Source organism: Bubalus kerabau, chromosome 15 (genome assembly GCF_029407905.1).
Source record: "Bubalus kerabau isolate K-KA32 ecotype Philippines breed swamp buffalo chromosome 15, PCC_UOA_SB_1v2, whole genome shotgun sequence".
Taxonomy (NCBI): domain Eukaryota; kingdom Metazoa; phylum Chordata; class Mammalia; order Artiodactyla; family Bovidae; genus Bubalus; species Bubalus kerabau.
In genome coordinates this window covers 76,639,595-76,656,542 of record NC_073638.1, presented here as the reverse complement: position 1 = coordinate 76,656,542, position 16,948 = coordinate 76,639,595, and the positions used below count along the sequence as shown (strand labels likewise).

General features: G+C 54.2%; 1 protein-coding gene across 3 annotated transcripts in view; it reads right to left on the bottom strand.

The window, feature by feature from the left end:
* Window positions 1-11: 11 nt before the first annotated feature.
* The window catches only part of CRY2 (cryptochrome circadian regulator 2), a 37,991-nt gene continuing 21,054 nt past the window's right edge, over window positions 12-16,948 (bottom strand). Inside the window, exons 6-12 of one of the 3 annotated variants that reach the window (XM_055546949.1) lie at window positions 16,645-16,785; window positions 15,036-15,347; window positions 14,680-14,831; window positions 14,361-14,563; window positions 14,012-14,104; window positions 12,773-12,914; window positions 15-4,235 (exon numbers count right to left, since the gene is read on the bottom strand). In XM_055546949.1, the coding sequence (XP_055402924.1) occupies window positions 12,775-12,914; window positions 14,012-14,104; window positions 14,361-14,563; window positions 14,680-14,831; window positions 15,036-15,347; window positions 16,645-16,785 (1,041 nt within the window). In that variant the 3' untranslated portion in view covers window positions 15-4,235; window positions 12,773-12,774. Of the gene's footprint in view, window positions 4,236-10,145; window positions 11,088-12,772; window positions 12,915-14,011; window positions 14,105-14,360; window positions 14,564-14,679; window positions 14,832-15,035; window positions 15,348-16,644; window positions 16,786-16,948 lie in introns of those variants that run through there. The other 2 variants (XM_055546950.1, XM_055546951.1) reach the window with 2 other exon arrangements.

The following is a 16,948-nucleotide window of genomic DNA, read 5'->3' as shown; positions in this document are numbered from 1 at the left end:
CAGCTTCCCCTTCCGCAAAGCCCTCTGTGTCCCTGCGTGCTCTCTTCCTGGGGTGGGCCTAGCGGCCTGGTATGGGGTAACTAATGGCGGGATCTTGGTCCCTGGGACCCGAGTTGACCCCCTCGCTGCAGACAAAGAAGGCAGGCAGGAAAGGAGAGTCGTGGAAGAAGGCAGAAAAACACTAGTGGGTGTTGGGAGCTGGCTCCTAGGACCGACAGACTTTTGGAGTGAGGTGGTGTGAAGTCACAGCCCGGCTCTCCTAGTAGAATAGGTGGTGTGACTTTGCATTAGTGACAACAGTCCTAAGGTTTGATTTTTTTCTCATCTGTGAAATGGGGACGATAATGGTCCATCCCATGGTCGTGAGGATGAAATGTAATACAAACGTTAGCACTGGAGGCTGGGAACACCCCACCTCCAGCTGGGAACTAGGGCTCACCCCTTGAGGGGACTCCCCACCCCTCCACCCAAAGGCTCTCCCAAGGGCCTCCTGTCTAAAGAGTGATTTAAGCCCTTTTCAGCCCATAACACTTCTAATGGTGAATTGAGCCCTTCCTTTTAGCTTCTCTCAGCTTCTCCTCCCTCATGTCAGGACTTTGACGTCACCTTCTCCTCACTTAGCACCTCAATTGTATTTCCTGGAGAGTACCCCCATTTGCACTCAGACACCCCATAGCAGGCTTCTCACATTCTAAGACTTGGGGCCTTTCCTCCTGCCCCTACGGTTAACTTCTTGGGATTCTTTTGATGGCTTTTCGGCTCCCTCCAGCGCCTCTGCCCTGCACCTCCAGCTCATGTTTCCTCCTGGACTTCTCTCCCCTAAGAGGATTAAGCCTGTGCATTCTCTCACAGCACAGGGACTTCTGGGCACTCAGGCTGCTGGGCAAAGCTAGGTGCCCAGCTCTGGTGCGTCATAGAGCCTCTGCCAAATCTCACTGGCTTGTATGGCTAGTTGAGAGAGCCACAGAGGTCCTGTCCTTCTGAAGAGGCAAACTGTTTCACAGCTGTGGAACCCTATGGGCAAATCTAGACTGCCACTGGTTGTGCCCACAGTGTAGTGCCCAGAAAGGAGCAGTGGGCACCTGCCCTGCGGCAAAAAACCCCTGAGCTCCAGTTCTGAGGTTAATATCTAGAGCTGAAGGCCTTTGCTCTCTCTTTTCTTCCTGTTCCTGGGCCCAGAGGGGACGCATAATCTTTCCTTGGTTCAGGCTCCTTTCACTAGGACCGAAAGGTAACCACTTGCTGCTAAGGTGCTGACTTTTCCTCCTAGGAAAGCAGTCTTGCCATAGTGGCTAATAATTTTTCCTTAGTGTGTGTGCTTCTCTACTAGGGAGCATCCTTAGCTTAGGAATGTGTGTGCGTGTAGGACAACTCCACCTTCCAGAATCTTTGGCTCAAGAGCACAGGTATATTAGCTCCCAAGGCCAAAGCCAAGCCGTATTAAAGAGAAGGCAGGAGAAGGCGGGAGAGGGAATGCCAGGCCCAGGTCTCGGCCATCAGGAGCTTCAAAGCAGAGCTGAGAACCAGACAAGTCCCAGGGTCAGGTTCTTCCTTTTCTCCTTTCTCACTCTGTGCAAGGCAGCTTGTGATATCGTTGGCATGGCCTGAACCCCTTCTCACAGGAACTTGGGATGTGGGTTAATAAAGCTCTCATGTCCAGCGGTCCAAAACTGGAAACCCTCACACAGTAGAGAAAGGGCCACTCTGGCTAGATGGTATCAGACAAAGTCAGCATCCAGGCTCTGGGCCTGGCTTTCCTCTGCACCAAGCAGCTGCAGCTTACATGCCAGAGTTAAGAATGGATTGAGGGTCAGGAGAGGGCCCTGCCATTGACTGATCCCCAGACTGGGGGCGTTGAAGTGGGCTGAGAGGCTGGGTCACTGCAGGAACCTCATCCCAGGGCTGGCATGCTCCACACCCTTCTGGCTGACTGACCTCCAACTCTGACCAAGCTCTGGAGTCGAGACCACTAATTGCTCTAGCTGCTCAACTGGGAACCTCCCTGGTCCTCCATCTCCCACCCACTCTTCCCTGCCACCTCCAAGGTAGGTGAGAGGCTCCTGGTTCACTCAGGTTAAGCCCTACTGCCGCCCAGTACCCAGACTTCCCACAAAATTGACATTACAACTTTGCTCAGATAGGATCAGACATTTATGAAACACATGGATATTCACAAACAAACTGTGGGAGAAACACACTTCCTAGCAATACAAAATCTCCATATAAAGTGCATTTGGCCTGCGACCGTATCCTCCCCATGCTGGCCCTTGGGTCAGGACTTGAGTAGTGCTCTGCAGGAGCCCCCAGGGACACCTGGACCAGGAGAGGGGAGACACGAAGCCATCATAGAGCTTCAGGCCACTGGATACCCCCTCTCATTTCCAGTCTGCTGGGAAAGGGCCAGCATGCCAGGGACAGTAGGGAAGTAGGGGGCGGTGGTCCTGCCAACATATACCTTAGGGAAGAGACCCATCATCAAAAAGACAGGCAAAGGGAATCATCCTGCCGTCTGAGATGCTGTCAGACAAGCACCGACTCTGGCCCTAAGCCCTCCGGCCGTCCCAGTTTCTCCGCTCAGTCCTTCCAGGCTTGCTCTCCCCTCCTTCCGGCAGCAGCCCCCGATGCCCTTTCCTCCTGGCTGGGGCTAAGACAGCAGTAAAGCCCCCAACCCAACACTGCAGAAAAAGCTGTTTCCCCCACGCAATATGGGACATTTCTCGTGAGTTGACACAGATACAACGGTTGGACTCCAAAGGCAGCTCTCTGGCTGAGGAAGCTTGAGGACATCTCAGGGAGAGTGTGCTGGACAGACGCGGGAGACAGAGGCCTGACCCAGGGTTCGGGTCCTCCTAGGACAGAGGAGAGTGGGGGGCAGGGCTGGGACAAGGTCATGGGGAGGAAGAGAGGAGAAGGCCCAGGGCCAGCTTAATGTGACACGTGAGGACAAAAACCCCATGCGGGGTTGGTCTCTCAGGCACACACGCACCTGCACACACTCCTGTGTGTGCGCACGCTGTGGCTCAAGTCTGGGCCATGGGTGGGAGGAAGATGTGCTCCAGCCGGCCACACAGTCCTCCTTTCGGTGGGGTCCTCCTCAGCACAGACCTCCAGCAGTGGGAGGGTTCATGTGGGAGCACTGGCTGCCCCTGGATTGCAAGCCCTTGGTTTCTCTGGGTCAAACGCCCTGCCTGCTGCAGAAGGGTTGGTGCGCTGGCCAGGACCTTAGCTGGGGCCCTTCCCAACTGTCTCTGGCCGTGCACCTGCCTGGCCCCTTGATGTCCAGCTACCAGGAGGGCTGATGCAGTAGCTCGGTGCTGACCAGCCCCGGGCAGATGACAATGGCTTCCCTGGCTGCCATCAGCTGACCTCGGGGGCAGGACTGAGGTGCCATGGAGTGTGGCCAGGGGAGCCAGGGGGCCCTCCACCACCAGGAACCTGGCCTCCTCCTGCCGAAAGCTCTGGGTTTCCAGTCCGCTCTGACAGTGAAGGAGCGGTGAGAGTAGGGGTTAACTCCTAGCCTCAGATTTTCAGCCCCGAAGAGTGAGAGGCTCCTCTCTGCTACTATCTGTCAGACTGCACACCCAGCACTCAGGTCAGGCCCCTGGTGCTCTTCTGTATGAGGCAGAAAGGCTGCAGATCTGTCCACAGCTCAGCCCCAGCTCCCCCAGGAAGAGTTTGGGGAGTCCACTGGCAGGGAATTTTAAAAGAAGCCAGGCCAGGTGACTGTCTAGACAGCACCTGTCCCCTCCAGCCTGTCCAGCCCTTGGGGTCATAAAGCAGGAACTCAGAAGGCCCCTCGCTGCCTCGAGAATCCCATTCTGCACACGAGCCAGAAATGCTTCCCCTGCTCCTCAGTCTGACGTGGAGGGGGAAGGGGAAGGGGAGCAGGTATCAAAATGCCACCTAAGGTCTGACCACCCTTCTAGGCAGAAGAGGCAGCAGGCCCCCAGGGACAGGTATGGGGTGACCGCCACCGCCGTGACCTCTAGTCCGGGGTCCAGAGGCTGAGGTGAAGCTGCTACCTGTCCTCCTCCGGCCCAGACAGCGTTCAGAGACACGAGTGTACACAGATGCATGCACACACAACAGGTGGCCCTCCTTCCTCCGCACGCGCACACACACGCACACACGTTCGCTCCATCTCTGCAGGTGTCAGCAGCTCTGCAGGTTGCACTCCGCTGCCATGGTGGCGGCTTGGGCACCCAAGCTTTGCTCATGGAGCCACGGCACTGCAGCTGCAAGAGAGACAGGGACGAGAAGGAGCGTTCAGGAGACTCTCTGTTGCCTGGGACATGGCTCCTCTGGCTGCTTCTCTGGGGAACCAGGGAGAGCCCAGAGCGAAGCACACGAGCTGCAGCACCTGGGGACAAGGTGGCGCTGGGATGCCAGCGGGTACCTGGATGCTGGCCCTCTCCCTCTGAGGTGCTGACATGGACCAGCTCTCCCTGGCGGACTCTCTGGGCCTCCTCCGCCCCAGGCCTGAGGACGGCAGAGGAGGGGTCACTACCTGAGGCCTTGGGCGACACTTATTCAGATACGACAAGGGCAGTTTCTGTATCAAGGCACAGGGGCTGATGCCAGAGATGGAGAATCAGGAAAAAAAAAAAAAAAAGGCTGGAAGAGAAGCCAGCCAGGACCAGTAATTCTGAAGATGAAGGCAATGACTGAGTTTGGAATCAGCGGGTGAGCGAACTTCCACATAGAGATAAAAGCAAGCTGGCACTGTGCTAGAAGACTGGGGGGCGGGGTAGAGGAGAATCAAGGATGAGTCATTTTAAAGATTTATAACATCCTGGATCTAGGGCAGAGGGAAGAGATGGCCTCATGCTGGATAACAGGACAGGGCAAGCCCATCACAATGCTGGGTTGCCTGTTTCAAGAGGTCCAGGGTGTCTGAGAGTGTAGAGACACGCGGGCCTCCGTTCAAAGACTTACCTCTTAAATGATGATCAGGTGGATAACAAGACAGCCTACTGAGCCCACTATGGGTCAGGCACTATACACGTGTGTTAGATTCGTATACAGATTTGTGTACTGAAGCCCTGATCCCCTCAGAATGGGACTGTTTTTGGAAAGGAGGTCTTTAAAGAAGTGATTAAGTTAAAATTAGGTACTTATTGTGGGCCGATCCCAAATGACTGGTGTCCTTCTATGAAAAGATTAGGGCCCAGACACACAGAGGTCAGAGCCTATGAAGACAAGGCACACAGCAGCGATCTACAGGCCAAGCGGAGAGGCCTCAGGAGAGACCAACCCTGCCGTCAACTTGACCTCAGACTTCCAGCCCCCAGAGCTGTGAGAGAATGAATTTCTGTCGTTAGAGTCACCTGGTCTGTGGCACCTTGTGAGAATCCAAGCGAACTAATGCAGCGTGCGACCCCATTAACCCTGAAGACACAGCCTTCATTTTTACAGATGAGAAAACTGAAGCCAGAGAGGCTACGTAAGCTGCCCAAGATGACAGCATTCAGGAGTGACAGAGATAAGACGGGAAACCTAGGTCCGTCTGCTTCCGCAACCTGTATTTTTGCCACTAAGTAATCTCCACATTACAGGATCTCCCATTTAAGACTTTCAGAGGATGTAACAAGAAGTTCAACATGGTGGCATGAAGATTAACATTCAAACAACATCAATGGAAGTTCAGATGTTAACAGAAAAGGAAAAAATGCTCTCGAGAGTTGAAGACACTGGAGTCAGGGGTTCAAAATCAGTCTTCTGACACATGCAGCCCTTTTCAGGCAAATGTTAAATCCAAAGATTTTAACTGGATGATGATAATTTCTCTGGAAGCTGGGAAAAATCAAAAACAAATTTACAAGTGGATACCTGTATGGGCCAATACTAAGTACCTCTAAAATATTTTCAACAATTTTCTCTTTCAGTTCAGTTCAGTCGCTCAGTTGTATCAGACTTTGCGGCCCCATGAATCACAGCATGCCAGGCCTCCCTGTCCATCACCAACTCCCAGAGTTCACTCAAACTCACCTCCATCGAGTCAGTGATGCCATCCAGCCATCTCATCCTCTGTCGTCCCCTTCTCCTCCTGCCCCCAATCCCTCCCAGCATCAGACTCTTTTCCAATGAGTCAACTCTTCGAATGAGGCAGCCAAAGTACTGGAGTTTCAGCTTTAGCATCATTCCTTCCAAAGAAATCCCAGGGCTGATCTCCTTCAGAATGGACTGGTTGGATCTCCTTGCAGTCCAAGGGACTCTCAAGAGTCTTCTCCAACACCACAGTTCAAAAGCATCAATTCTTTGGCGCTCAGCCTTCTTCACAGTCCAACTCTCACATCCATACATGACCACCGGAAAAACCATAGCCTTGACTAGATGGACCTTTGTTGGCAAACTAATGTCTCTGCTTTTCAATATGCTATCTAGGTTGGTCATAACTTTCCTTCCAAGGAGTAAGCGTCTTTTAATTTCATGGCTGCAGTCACCTTCTGCAGTGATTTTGGAGCCCAAAAAAATAAAGTCTGACACTGTTTCCACTGTTTCCCCATCTATTTCCCATGAAGTGATGGGACCGGATGCCATGATCTTAGTTTTCTGAATGTTGAGCTTTAAGCCAACTTTTTCACTCTCCACTTTCACTTTCATCAAGAGGCTTTTTAGTTCTTCTTCACTTTCTGCCATAAGGGTGGTGTCATCTGCATATCTGAGGTTATTGATATTTCTCCCGGCAATCTTGATTCCAGCTTGTGCTTCTTCCAGCCCAGTGTTTCTCCAGATGTACTCTGCATATAAGTTAAATAAGCAGGGTGATAATATACAGCCTTGATGTATTCCTTTTCCTATTTGGAACCAGTCTGTTGTTCCATGTCCAGTTCTAACTGTTGCTTCCTGACCTGCATACAAATTCCTCAAGAGGCAGGTAGGTGGTCTGGTATTCCCATTTCTTTCAGAATTTTCTCTTTAAGCTTGTATTATAATGACCTAGCCATATTCTTTCACTACAAGTAAATATATTCGTTACTAAAGTGTATACATGTTTATTGAAACATGCTAATTGACTCTTCTTCTGCAACTGATAACTTCAGGACTGGAAAGTAAACAGGTGCTCCTACCCACTACTTCCATTTCTGGTGTTCTCCCCACCTTCAGGGGCGAGGGACGATAAAGGGTGCTTGAGGATTCCTTCAAACACGGGCTCTTACTCTGGGGTTCCTGATCCTTAAGGGGTCCAAGGACAGGCCTTAAGGGGCAGTCCACAGAGGCCGTGACGTACATTTCGCTGTGTGTGGGAACAGGTGTAATTTTCCGGGGAGAGGCTCCATCCTTCATCAGACTCTTCAAAGCATGGGTAACCCAAAGAGGAGTTAAGAACCGATGCCTCAGCTTAGAAGATGAGGAGATGAGGTGCAGTCGGGCAGGTATAATACTAAAAATTCATTGAGACCTACGCTCATCTGGACATGGTTTAGCCATGGGGCAGACCCGTGAAGGGAGGTGGCAATGACCTGGCCTCAGATGAGCCCCAGTGACCCACAAACCCTCTGTGATGGCTTCAAAAACCCACACAGAAAACCAAGGTTTGCAAGAACCAGCTCATCCTTGTCTACAAAGCTAGTCAAAGGCCTGGTCAACTACTTACTCAAGCTGCTCAATCAGCAGATAATTAGATGGTCTCTGTGCTCTTATTCTCAAGCTAGGACATAAGTCCGCAGAAAAAGGCGCTCGGGGAAATCAAACGAGGCCGTACAGGAAAACGACGGCCTCACTAAACACAGAGAAGCGCAGCGAGGGGAGAGGCACCAGGGGAGAAATCGACGCATAAAACACCACTAAAGACAAAGCCAATCTCACACCTGTTTCACTCTCTCAACCCGTCAGAAGTGGCTGGAACACAGACTAAGTTAATGAGCTTCCCTCGGCGTGCCAACGTCAGTTAGGATGGACCGTGTCCCAGGGCCCTCACACCCCTTCTCCCACACTGGATGCTGGCTCCCAGCCCGGGAGGGGCGTGTGGGCCACTGTGCACACCCGAGCCTCGTCAGCAGAGGAGGCCACTACAGCTCAGGGTCTGGAAGAAACGTGGTTTGGAGCTGGACCAGGCCTCAGTGGCCACCCTCCCCAGCACAGGGGCTGAGGTGCAGGGCCCGAGCCTGAGAGGGGCAGAAGGCCGGCTCCCAGCCCCCACATGAGGAGCGGGGAAGGGCAGAGGTGCGGCTGGGCCTGGACGGGTTTACAGCTGGTCCGTCGGCTCAGCCTCATTCTCCACTGTAGCTACTCGCCTGCCCTTCCTGCTGTACCACAGCAAAGGGGAGGGGTGTCTGTCCGTCAGCAGCTACTGAGTAAGCGGCAGCGAAAGCGCGAGGGGATGTCAAGCCCCAATAAATTCTCGTTTCAGGAACTGAGTCAGAGAAAAACCTGTGTGCAGGCTCCCAGGACGGGTTTCTGACCACCACACAGCCTCCGCTTCCCCCGGGCAGCGTCTTACAGACTGCCCAGTGCCCCTCACACACAGGTTCACGTAAGGATGGACATACATGCGGCAGATGTATGCCGTTGTCAGAAAGACAACAAAGAGATTCCAGAAGTCAGGTTCTGCTCAGTGAAAAGTGAAACTGTTAGTCGCTCAGTTGTGTCTGAGTCTTTGTGACCCAGTGGACTGTAGCCTGCCAGGCTCCTCTACCCGTGGGATTCTCCAGGCAGGAACACTGGAGTGGAGAGCTGTGCCCTCCTCAGGGGAGCGCCATGGCTAACCGAGCCTGCGTGAACTTCGGGTGGAGGACGGGGAGAGGTGGTCCTTGGCCATGAACCTTCTGTGTTCAACAGGCTTCTCTCAACAGATCAGTATGTACCAGCAGAAGGGCAAATAGATCCTGTGCACTGCTAAAATAATTGGACCAATACAAAAAACCTGCGCACAATTGGAAGCTGATGGAATCCTGAGCGGTCAGCAGCTTTGGGGATTACGGAGAAGCAGCTGAAATGAAAGCTATTTGAGGCTGGCTTATTTTTCAGTTTTGTGAACATTGTACAGTAACCAAATGCAAAACAGATACTGATGTGGGTTTGATGTAAGCGTGGAACCAACTGATATCAGGATATGTTTTCCCACAAGATCAGTTTAAATCATTGTTTGGCCCAGGCCTGAGGCATTGGAAACAACAGAATAACAAACGAGAGAGGCTGGAGCTAAACACGGCCTGAAGGGCCCGTGATGGAGCCTCCGGCTGCTGAAGCGTGCTTCTCCACACCGGACAGCTAGAGCACCTCGGCACGGTTGTGAATCCGGCCCTGAGTCACTCGGCTACACTGACAGAGAGGAGAAGGGGCAAAGGCAGTTAAGACTACCGACTCGGGCCCCGGGGCCACTGCTGTGTGGCCCGTCCAGCCCAGGGTGCTGGCTCTGACTGCGGTAACAATGACAGAATCAAAGACACCCTGAGAAGCACATGCAAGGCGGCGACGTGATTTCGTCTGTGTGGTGCATTTTACTCAGAGGCTTTTCACACACGGTTTCTCCTCTTTCCCCAAGGCTTGTGCTTGATGGGCAGGGCAGGTGACAAGATGCTGTTATCACTGATCACTGGTGATGATGCCCAGCCATCCTCAGGCCCCGGTGCAACCCCCAGCACAGAGCGAAGCACAAGCGCCACTGAGACACTCTTCTCTTTCAGGGTTTCCGAAGAACACGAGTATCTATCCTGTCCTCTGACCTCTGGGCCCCACTTCCAGTCGACTGGCATGATGAAGGGCTGACCCCATCCCGACAGGCTGATGGACACCCCTGGACTACACGCGAGGAGAGGCGCTGGCCTCTGCACCTTCACTGTCCTCTTGGAATCTCCGCCACGGCCTCGCGACTGGCTCTCTCCCCACACCGCTTCCTCTAGCGCCCCAGCCCAATGCCTGGTTCATCTTCAAAAAATGCCAGTTTGATCATTCACTCTGTTTCAAAATGCGCCTCCGTTCCCAGAGAGTACACATCAAGGACTCTGTCTGCTTGACATTTAAGACCCTCCATGACTGGACCCAACTGTAACCTCATGTTCTTGTAAAAAATAGTAATAACAATATCCATAATAATAATAGCTATCGTTTTATTTAGGAGCTTCTAAGGCTAAGCGGGGCTTCCCAGGTGGCACTAGTGGTAAAGAACCTGCCTGCCAGTGCAGGGACTGAAGACACGGAGGTTCCATCCCTGAGTGGGGAAGATCCCCTGGAGGAGGAAATGGCAACCACTCTGGTATTCTTGTCTGGAGAACTCCAAGGACACAGGAGTCTGGTGGGCTACAGTCCATAAGGTTGCAAAGAGTCAGACACGACTGAAGCAACTCAGCACGAAGGCTAAGTACCCTGTGTATTACACAGACGGTGTTAATTACTGACCAGCACCCACACTCTGTAACAGAAACTGGATTTTGTCTGGCGGCTCGTGGACATGGCTCAGACAATAGATTAGGAATGGTCCAAGTCAGTGATTCTCAGAGGCAGTCCCAGAACAGCATCATCATCAACTGCTGGGAACGTGTTAGAAATGCAAATTCTCAGGCCCAAGCCCAGGCTCGTTGGGGGGGGGCCCAGCCATCTGCAGCTTAACAAATCCTCCAGGGGCTTCTGTTGCTCACTCAGGTTGGAGATCAATGGTCTAAACAATCCGGATCCTATTTCCCAGCTTGGGGGTGGCTTTATGACTCAGTTCTGGCTCATGACGCCAATGTGAAAAGCTGCGGAAGAGGTGTCCTGGTAAAGGTTTTATTTTCTTGATGAAAAGGAAGAGAGGCAGCCCCTGACGACCTGGCACAGTATAAAACTGCAAAAAAACTTCACTGGGCCCCCAACCCAAACTTTACTTTCTTTTACTCAACTTTATTTTTCCTTCATTACCACTTAGGGCTTCTTGACACAAGATGTATCTATCTGTTTACTGTCTGTGTCCTCTCACGAAGATGCACCCACGGGCAGGCAGGACCCTGTCGGTCATGTTCACAACCATATCCAGTGCCTACAACGGTGTCTGGCGAAGTGTCGTCATTTGATACATGTTTATTGAATGGATGAGTGCAGCTGTCTCTGCGATTCCTTCTCTTTTTTGCTTTGAGCAAGGAATTGATGGCTGAAGCCGTGGCAGCCACCTTAAGGCCAAGAAATAAGAGAATCTCAGAAAAATTGGCTCTGACATTGTTGAGCCATCAAACCCAAACCAGCAAGCCCGTGCTCTGGCCTTTGTCCCTAAGAAAACGGACCCCTTTCGTTTTCACCACAGCAGCCCCATGCGTCACTGACACATATATTCAGTCATTTAATCTTTGTAACAAGAACCTAATTTTTGATGAGGAAACCAAGTCTCAGAGAGCTTAAGTAATCTGCACAAGATCATGTAATCATTCAGCTGTTGTTCTTGTCGGAAATGCCCCCCCTTGCTGCCTAAATTCAATTCGTCGTCCAGGTCCTCTAGGGTAACTTCTGTCTTATACTCCTGGATCGCTCCAGCCCACCAACCTGTGTCTAATGCTAAGCTGGTGGAGTGTGAATCATCCGTCCAGGAATTATAGATCATTTGTCTTGTTTCTCTAAGCAGACTATTACATCCTTATGGACCGGCATCGTATCATGTTTTATATGTCTTAAGCTCCCTTTTCTCACACATTTGCTGGCAACAGTTTCAGGCTCAAGTGGATGCCATTACCTTCCTGAGCAACCATAACCCAGATGTTTAACCTCTCTGTTCTGTGATCTTCTCACCTGAAAGTCAGAGTATCAGCTTGGCAAGTTCCAGATTTGTAAGACAGAATGAACTTTGCTTAGTATCACAGACTTAAGAGAGAACTAAGCGGTAATGCCTGAGGTTGCCAGTACTCCCAGGACGAGGTAACACAAGTCTGTCCACCTGTGACGTCTGTGACAAAGCACCTAGTTGGGTAAAGGGCGCCAAACACCTGCCGCGTCACTGACATGTGAGTCTAGACGAACAGACCAGATGGCCCCGCCCAGCCCTGAAGCGCAAGAGCTTAGAAAAAAAGAATTGGCTTCACAGAGAAAATTCCCCTCCCATCTAATCTTGCAGACACGGCACATAAGGAACAGCCCAAGACGGTGACCCAAAGTGGATAGTAATTTATGTCTTCCCCAGAAAGGCATAAAAGGCCCTCTTACTCTGGGGAAGGAAGAGCCAGGTTTTTGTTTTTGAAGACATTCGGGGGCTTCCAAGGAAGATGAGCGCTGACAGGAAAGGGCAGAGCTGAAGCCACGAGAAAGACCTGAATGGAGGCGTGGCTTAAGAGGCACAGATGACTGACGGGGAGCCTGGGTCAGTGCGTGGTGGGGTTGCGCTGAGTGAGCCTCCAAGCACCCCTAAGCCTACATTCTGAAAGTGTGTGCTGCCCTCTGCTGGCCAGTCTCAAGCGCACAGCCCGTCGGGGCAACTGGCAGAGGGGCCTGAAGCACCCCCAGCCCTGCCCTGGGACGACTTCCCCCTCAGCCTCACACCCAGGTCTCCGCTTTCTTTTTTTTGGATCTGGCTCACTTTGACAGGTAGAAAGAGTCTTTTTTTTCCCTTTCCCATAGCTAGCAAAGAAGGAACAAAGCTTTACCTTTAAATTCTCTTTTTAGTATTAGAAGGTGTAAAACTAAGAATGGTAGAAATTGAGCTGAAATCCTAAAGAAGTCAGGCAATCCTCACAAGGCTTTAATCCCGTTTGCCGGGTTTTAAGCTTCACCTGGCAGGGCGGTAGTTTCCCAAACTCGCCCCCAGCCCTCCCCGCCTCACCCCACGAGACTCTCCCCCTCCTCACCCCTGCCTCCCTTCCGCCTCACTCACTCTCAGACACCCCTGCTCGGCAGTTCTGAGGGGAGCGACTCTGCCACCCTGGCCCGTTTGCTGAGCTCTCCACCAGGCGGCTCCTCCGCTGCTTCCAGTTTGCGCTTGGGAGACGCTGGGCCCCCAGGCAGTGGTCTTGGGCCTGTAGGGAAGCAGGTCAGTGTCACACGGACACATGCATTCAGCCCACATGACCCTCAACTGCGCAGAGGTTGCTCTTTAGGGGGCAGGGAGACTGCTCCTCAGACCGGCCCCTCTCCTTCAGCAGTGACCGCCTGGAGAGGTCCGAGGAGCGCATGATCAGGCCTGCAAGCACGAGTGCCAGCTCTGGGGCCCAAGTGCCAAGGGCTCCAGGCCGGAGACGGACAGGCCTGGCGCCTCTCCTTGCTTGGGGACTGAGGCCTTCCCTCTGTAACCGGCCTCCCGAAGCTGGGATGAGCATGCTCTCCCCTGTGGAGCCCACCTGGCCAGGCAAAGTAGAAAAAGCTCTGTAGTTCTCTACAGTCTGAACTTGCTAGTCTTCGTCCCAGAGATGAAGGGCAGAGGTTAAGAAGGGGGCAAGTCTGCCTACCCCACTCTCCTGCCACCTCCTGCCTGGACGACTCGTCGCCCCCTGTCCAGCCTCCCCGTCCTCGGGGGCTCCTGCCCATGCTGTGCTCTCCACACACACACAGCAGGCAGAGTGAGCTCTTTAAAACATAAAGCGGTCACGCCTCTGCCCTGCTGACCCTGTCAGCGCCTTCTCCCTGCACACATGAGGGAACGCTAACCCTCCTGTGGACGCAGAGTCTACACGGCACTGCTCTGGCTATCCATCCTTGTCTCGCTCCAGCTTGTCACTCAGGACACACCAGCCCCACTGGCCTCCCTCTTCTCCTTCCTGGGACAGGCAGCTCGCTTCCGTCTCTGAGTCTTTTCTTGCTATTTGCCTGGGATGCTCTTCCCCCTGTTCTCGGAAGGCTGGCTCTGCTCACTACCTGGGGCTCTGGTGCTTCACCTAAAGTCACCTCCTCCCCAGCGCTCTCTTAGCAGGTCATTCGACTCGACTTTCCCGCAAAGCACTTGGTATCTGACATGATCCTGCATGGTTCCTTTGTAACACCTGTGTCCCTGGGGGAGTTCAAGCTCCACCGGGGCATGAGTGTTCTGGTCTCCGTCCTCAGACCCCGTGACTGAAGTGGGGGTAGTTCTGCAGTGCCCCTGGGACGGGCACAGGCCCCGGAGGCCAGCTGTACTCACCTACACTGCTTGAGCTCCCTGCCTGGCTCGAGCTGGGCTCCGCCACTGGGTTGCTGAGGTCTTCCACACAGGAAGGGACAGACGCCAGCAGACCTGGGAAAGAGGCAGGGGAGTAATCGGAATGCAAACTCACAGGAATGCAAACGCACAGGGCCCCGGGGCAGGGGACAGGGGGGTCCTAGGTTCTGTCCCTGCCTGAGCGGTCTGTGCCCAGGAAGTCAAGTCAACAGCCTGGAAGGCAGCGCTCAGCAGTGTCCCCCTGCAAACATCTGGGAACCCCCATTCCCACCCCAGGAGCCCAGAGGTGCTTTTCATGTTGGGGATGAGGGGATGGGGGGGTGCTCCTTACAGAGTCCCCGGTAGCGGGAGAGCTGCTGGTAGACCTGCTTCATCCGCTCAATGTTGAGCCGGCTGGCCTCGGCGTGGTTGACGATGGGCCGGGGGTAGTCCACGCCAATGACGCACTTGGCTGCCTTCTGAATGGACTCTGGGGCGTTCCAGGGCTCGTAGATGTACCGGGAAGGGAACCCTTTCAGTTTGGGCAGGTATCGCCTGAAACGCACCCACCAGACGACCTGTCAGCACGTTGGGAGCCTCCTTCAAAGGCCAAGTGTATCTCACCAGAGGAGGAGGCTGCAGTGGTCAGAAAGCCTACTCTGCATCCTCACCTGATGTAGTCTCCACTGGGGTCCGTGCGGCGGCCAAAACCCACTGGGCAGTAGCAGTGGAAGAACTGCTGGAAGAAAGCGCTGCAGGACAGCCACATCCAGCTGCCTGCGTTCACGCTGAAGTCCGCGTCCAGCAGCAGCTCATCGAACACCTAGATGCAGGCAGAAGAAACCATGAGCCTCCAGGGGGCGGACGACCATGCTTCTCCCCCAGTCACCACACAGACCCCGGAGAAGGGTGTCAAAGCCTTCTGCTGCAGGCAAGCCAAGAAGGATCTGGAGACAATTTCCTGCACCCAGGGGTCCCAGCCCACGCCCTAGCCCCCGTGGGGGCTGCCCACTGAGAGAGCACTCACCCGGACCCCGCTCTCCCAGCTGACCCAGAGGTCCCCGCGTGTGAGGAAGCAGGCCACAGCATGCCGGGCCAGGTGGTGGATCCAGCCCTCCTGCCTCAGCTGGGTCATGATGGCGTCGATCCAGGGGAAGCCTGTCTTGCCCTCGGCCCACTTGGCCAAGGCCTCGGGGTTGCGATCCCAGGGGATCTGGATGCAGATGGGGTTCCCCTCCATGCGGTCGAACCTGGGGTTGTTGGTGGCCGCCGTGTAAAAGAACTCTCGCCACAGGAGTTGCCCAAACAGGGAGAGTGGGGGCGTGCTGTTCCGCTTCACCTGGGGGCGGGGGCAGCACACGGGTACAAGCGCCTGCCCCGCCCCCAGCACCTCACCACCCAGGCCTCCCCACAAAGGACCGGAGCTGCCACCTCCACCCTCGATGCGGGGAGGGGCCGTGCCCAGGAGAAATGGCAGAAGGTGCCTGCAGAACCCAGCGCCCTGGCTGTGCCCACTGCTGCTCTGAGCACCAAGAACGGCTGAGGGTCGGCAGGCGGCAGAAGGGACAGTGCTGTGGGACTCGGGGCTGGGAACTGAGCTCTCCAGGCTGGTCACAGTCCTTGTCCTCAGGGGCCTCTGTAACTCTCCTTTCTAAAATGTCAAAGGGAGTTTTCTCAACAGCACACACACAAAAATGCTCAGTCTAGATTTTGGTTAAATACGTGATACCCTAAGCCTGGATCTGGGGCCACGAGGGAACTAAGACATCAGACCTCCAAGTGAATGATGTGTGTGTGCTCAGTCACATCTGAACTCTCTTCAACCCATGGACTGTAGCCCCAGCTTCCTCTGTCCCTGGGATTCTCCAAGCAAGCATACTGGAGTGGGTGGCCATGCCCTCCTCCAGGGGATCTTCCCAATCCAGGCATTGAACTTGTGTCTCTTGTGTCTCCTGCATTGGCAGGCAGATTCTTTATCACTGTGCCACCTGGGAAGCCCCAAGGGAATGATAATTTTCCTAAAATCACAAGATTACCCACTGAGCTGGCAAAGCTACCCCAGGCCACAAAATCTGGATACTGGCAACGTAAGGACACATGAAACAACGCAGATGCAAGTGTGAGCTGATGAATCTCAGGGGCGGGAGGTGCGGCCCTCTCTCTCTGTGGGGGCGGGTACATCACCACAAGGTGCTCTGCCTGTTGCCCCATCCGGCCCTGCATCCAGCCCTCTGCTTACTTCCTCATCACTGATGGGCAAGTGCCACGAGATAGTCTGGACACCACCCCATAGCTGGCCACTGCGCTCCTCACCTCAGGACTGGCCCCAGCCTCGCCCATCCTGCCTCCCACCCTGAGGGCTCAGTCCTCATCCCCCTGCTGCTGTCAGCTCTGCCACCCCGGGCTCACACCCTGAGGCCAGCCTGTCCGGCTCCACTTGAGAAGCTGGATTTGGTTTCGAGCGGCGGTTGGGGCTGTGCTTGGCTCAGCCACCTCTCGGATGTGGCCTCCTCCTCACCGTCTCTGGACAGTACCTACACTTTAGCCAGAGGGAAGGCCTCCGTGTATGGTGACTGACCGGCCCAGAAGACCCCGGTCCTCTCGGCTGCACGTGGGGGCGGGCTGACGGCCCTCACCTTCTTGTACAGGTCCCACAGGCGGTAGTAAAAGAGACGGCAGGAGAGGCAGCCAAAGCGCAGGTAGGGGCTGAGGCCCGTGGGGCTGGCCAGCAGGGAGTTGGCGTTCATCCGGGGCCTCTCGTAGTTGGCAACCCAGGCCTGCAGCAGAAAGAGAGGGCAGAGGAAGGACAAGCCGGGACGCTGCCGAGGAACAAGCCTGATGGCAGCTGGTGGTTAAGGAACCCTGCTTAAGGTCGCAGACCAGAAAGCCAAGGGGCCAGGACAAGAGTCCTGCGCATGTTCCACCCCTTCAGGCTGGCAC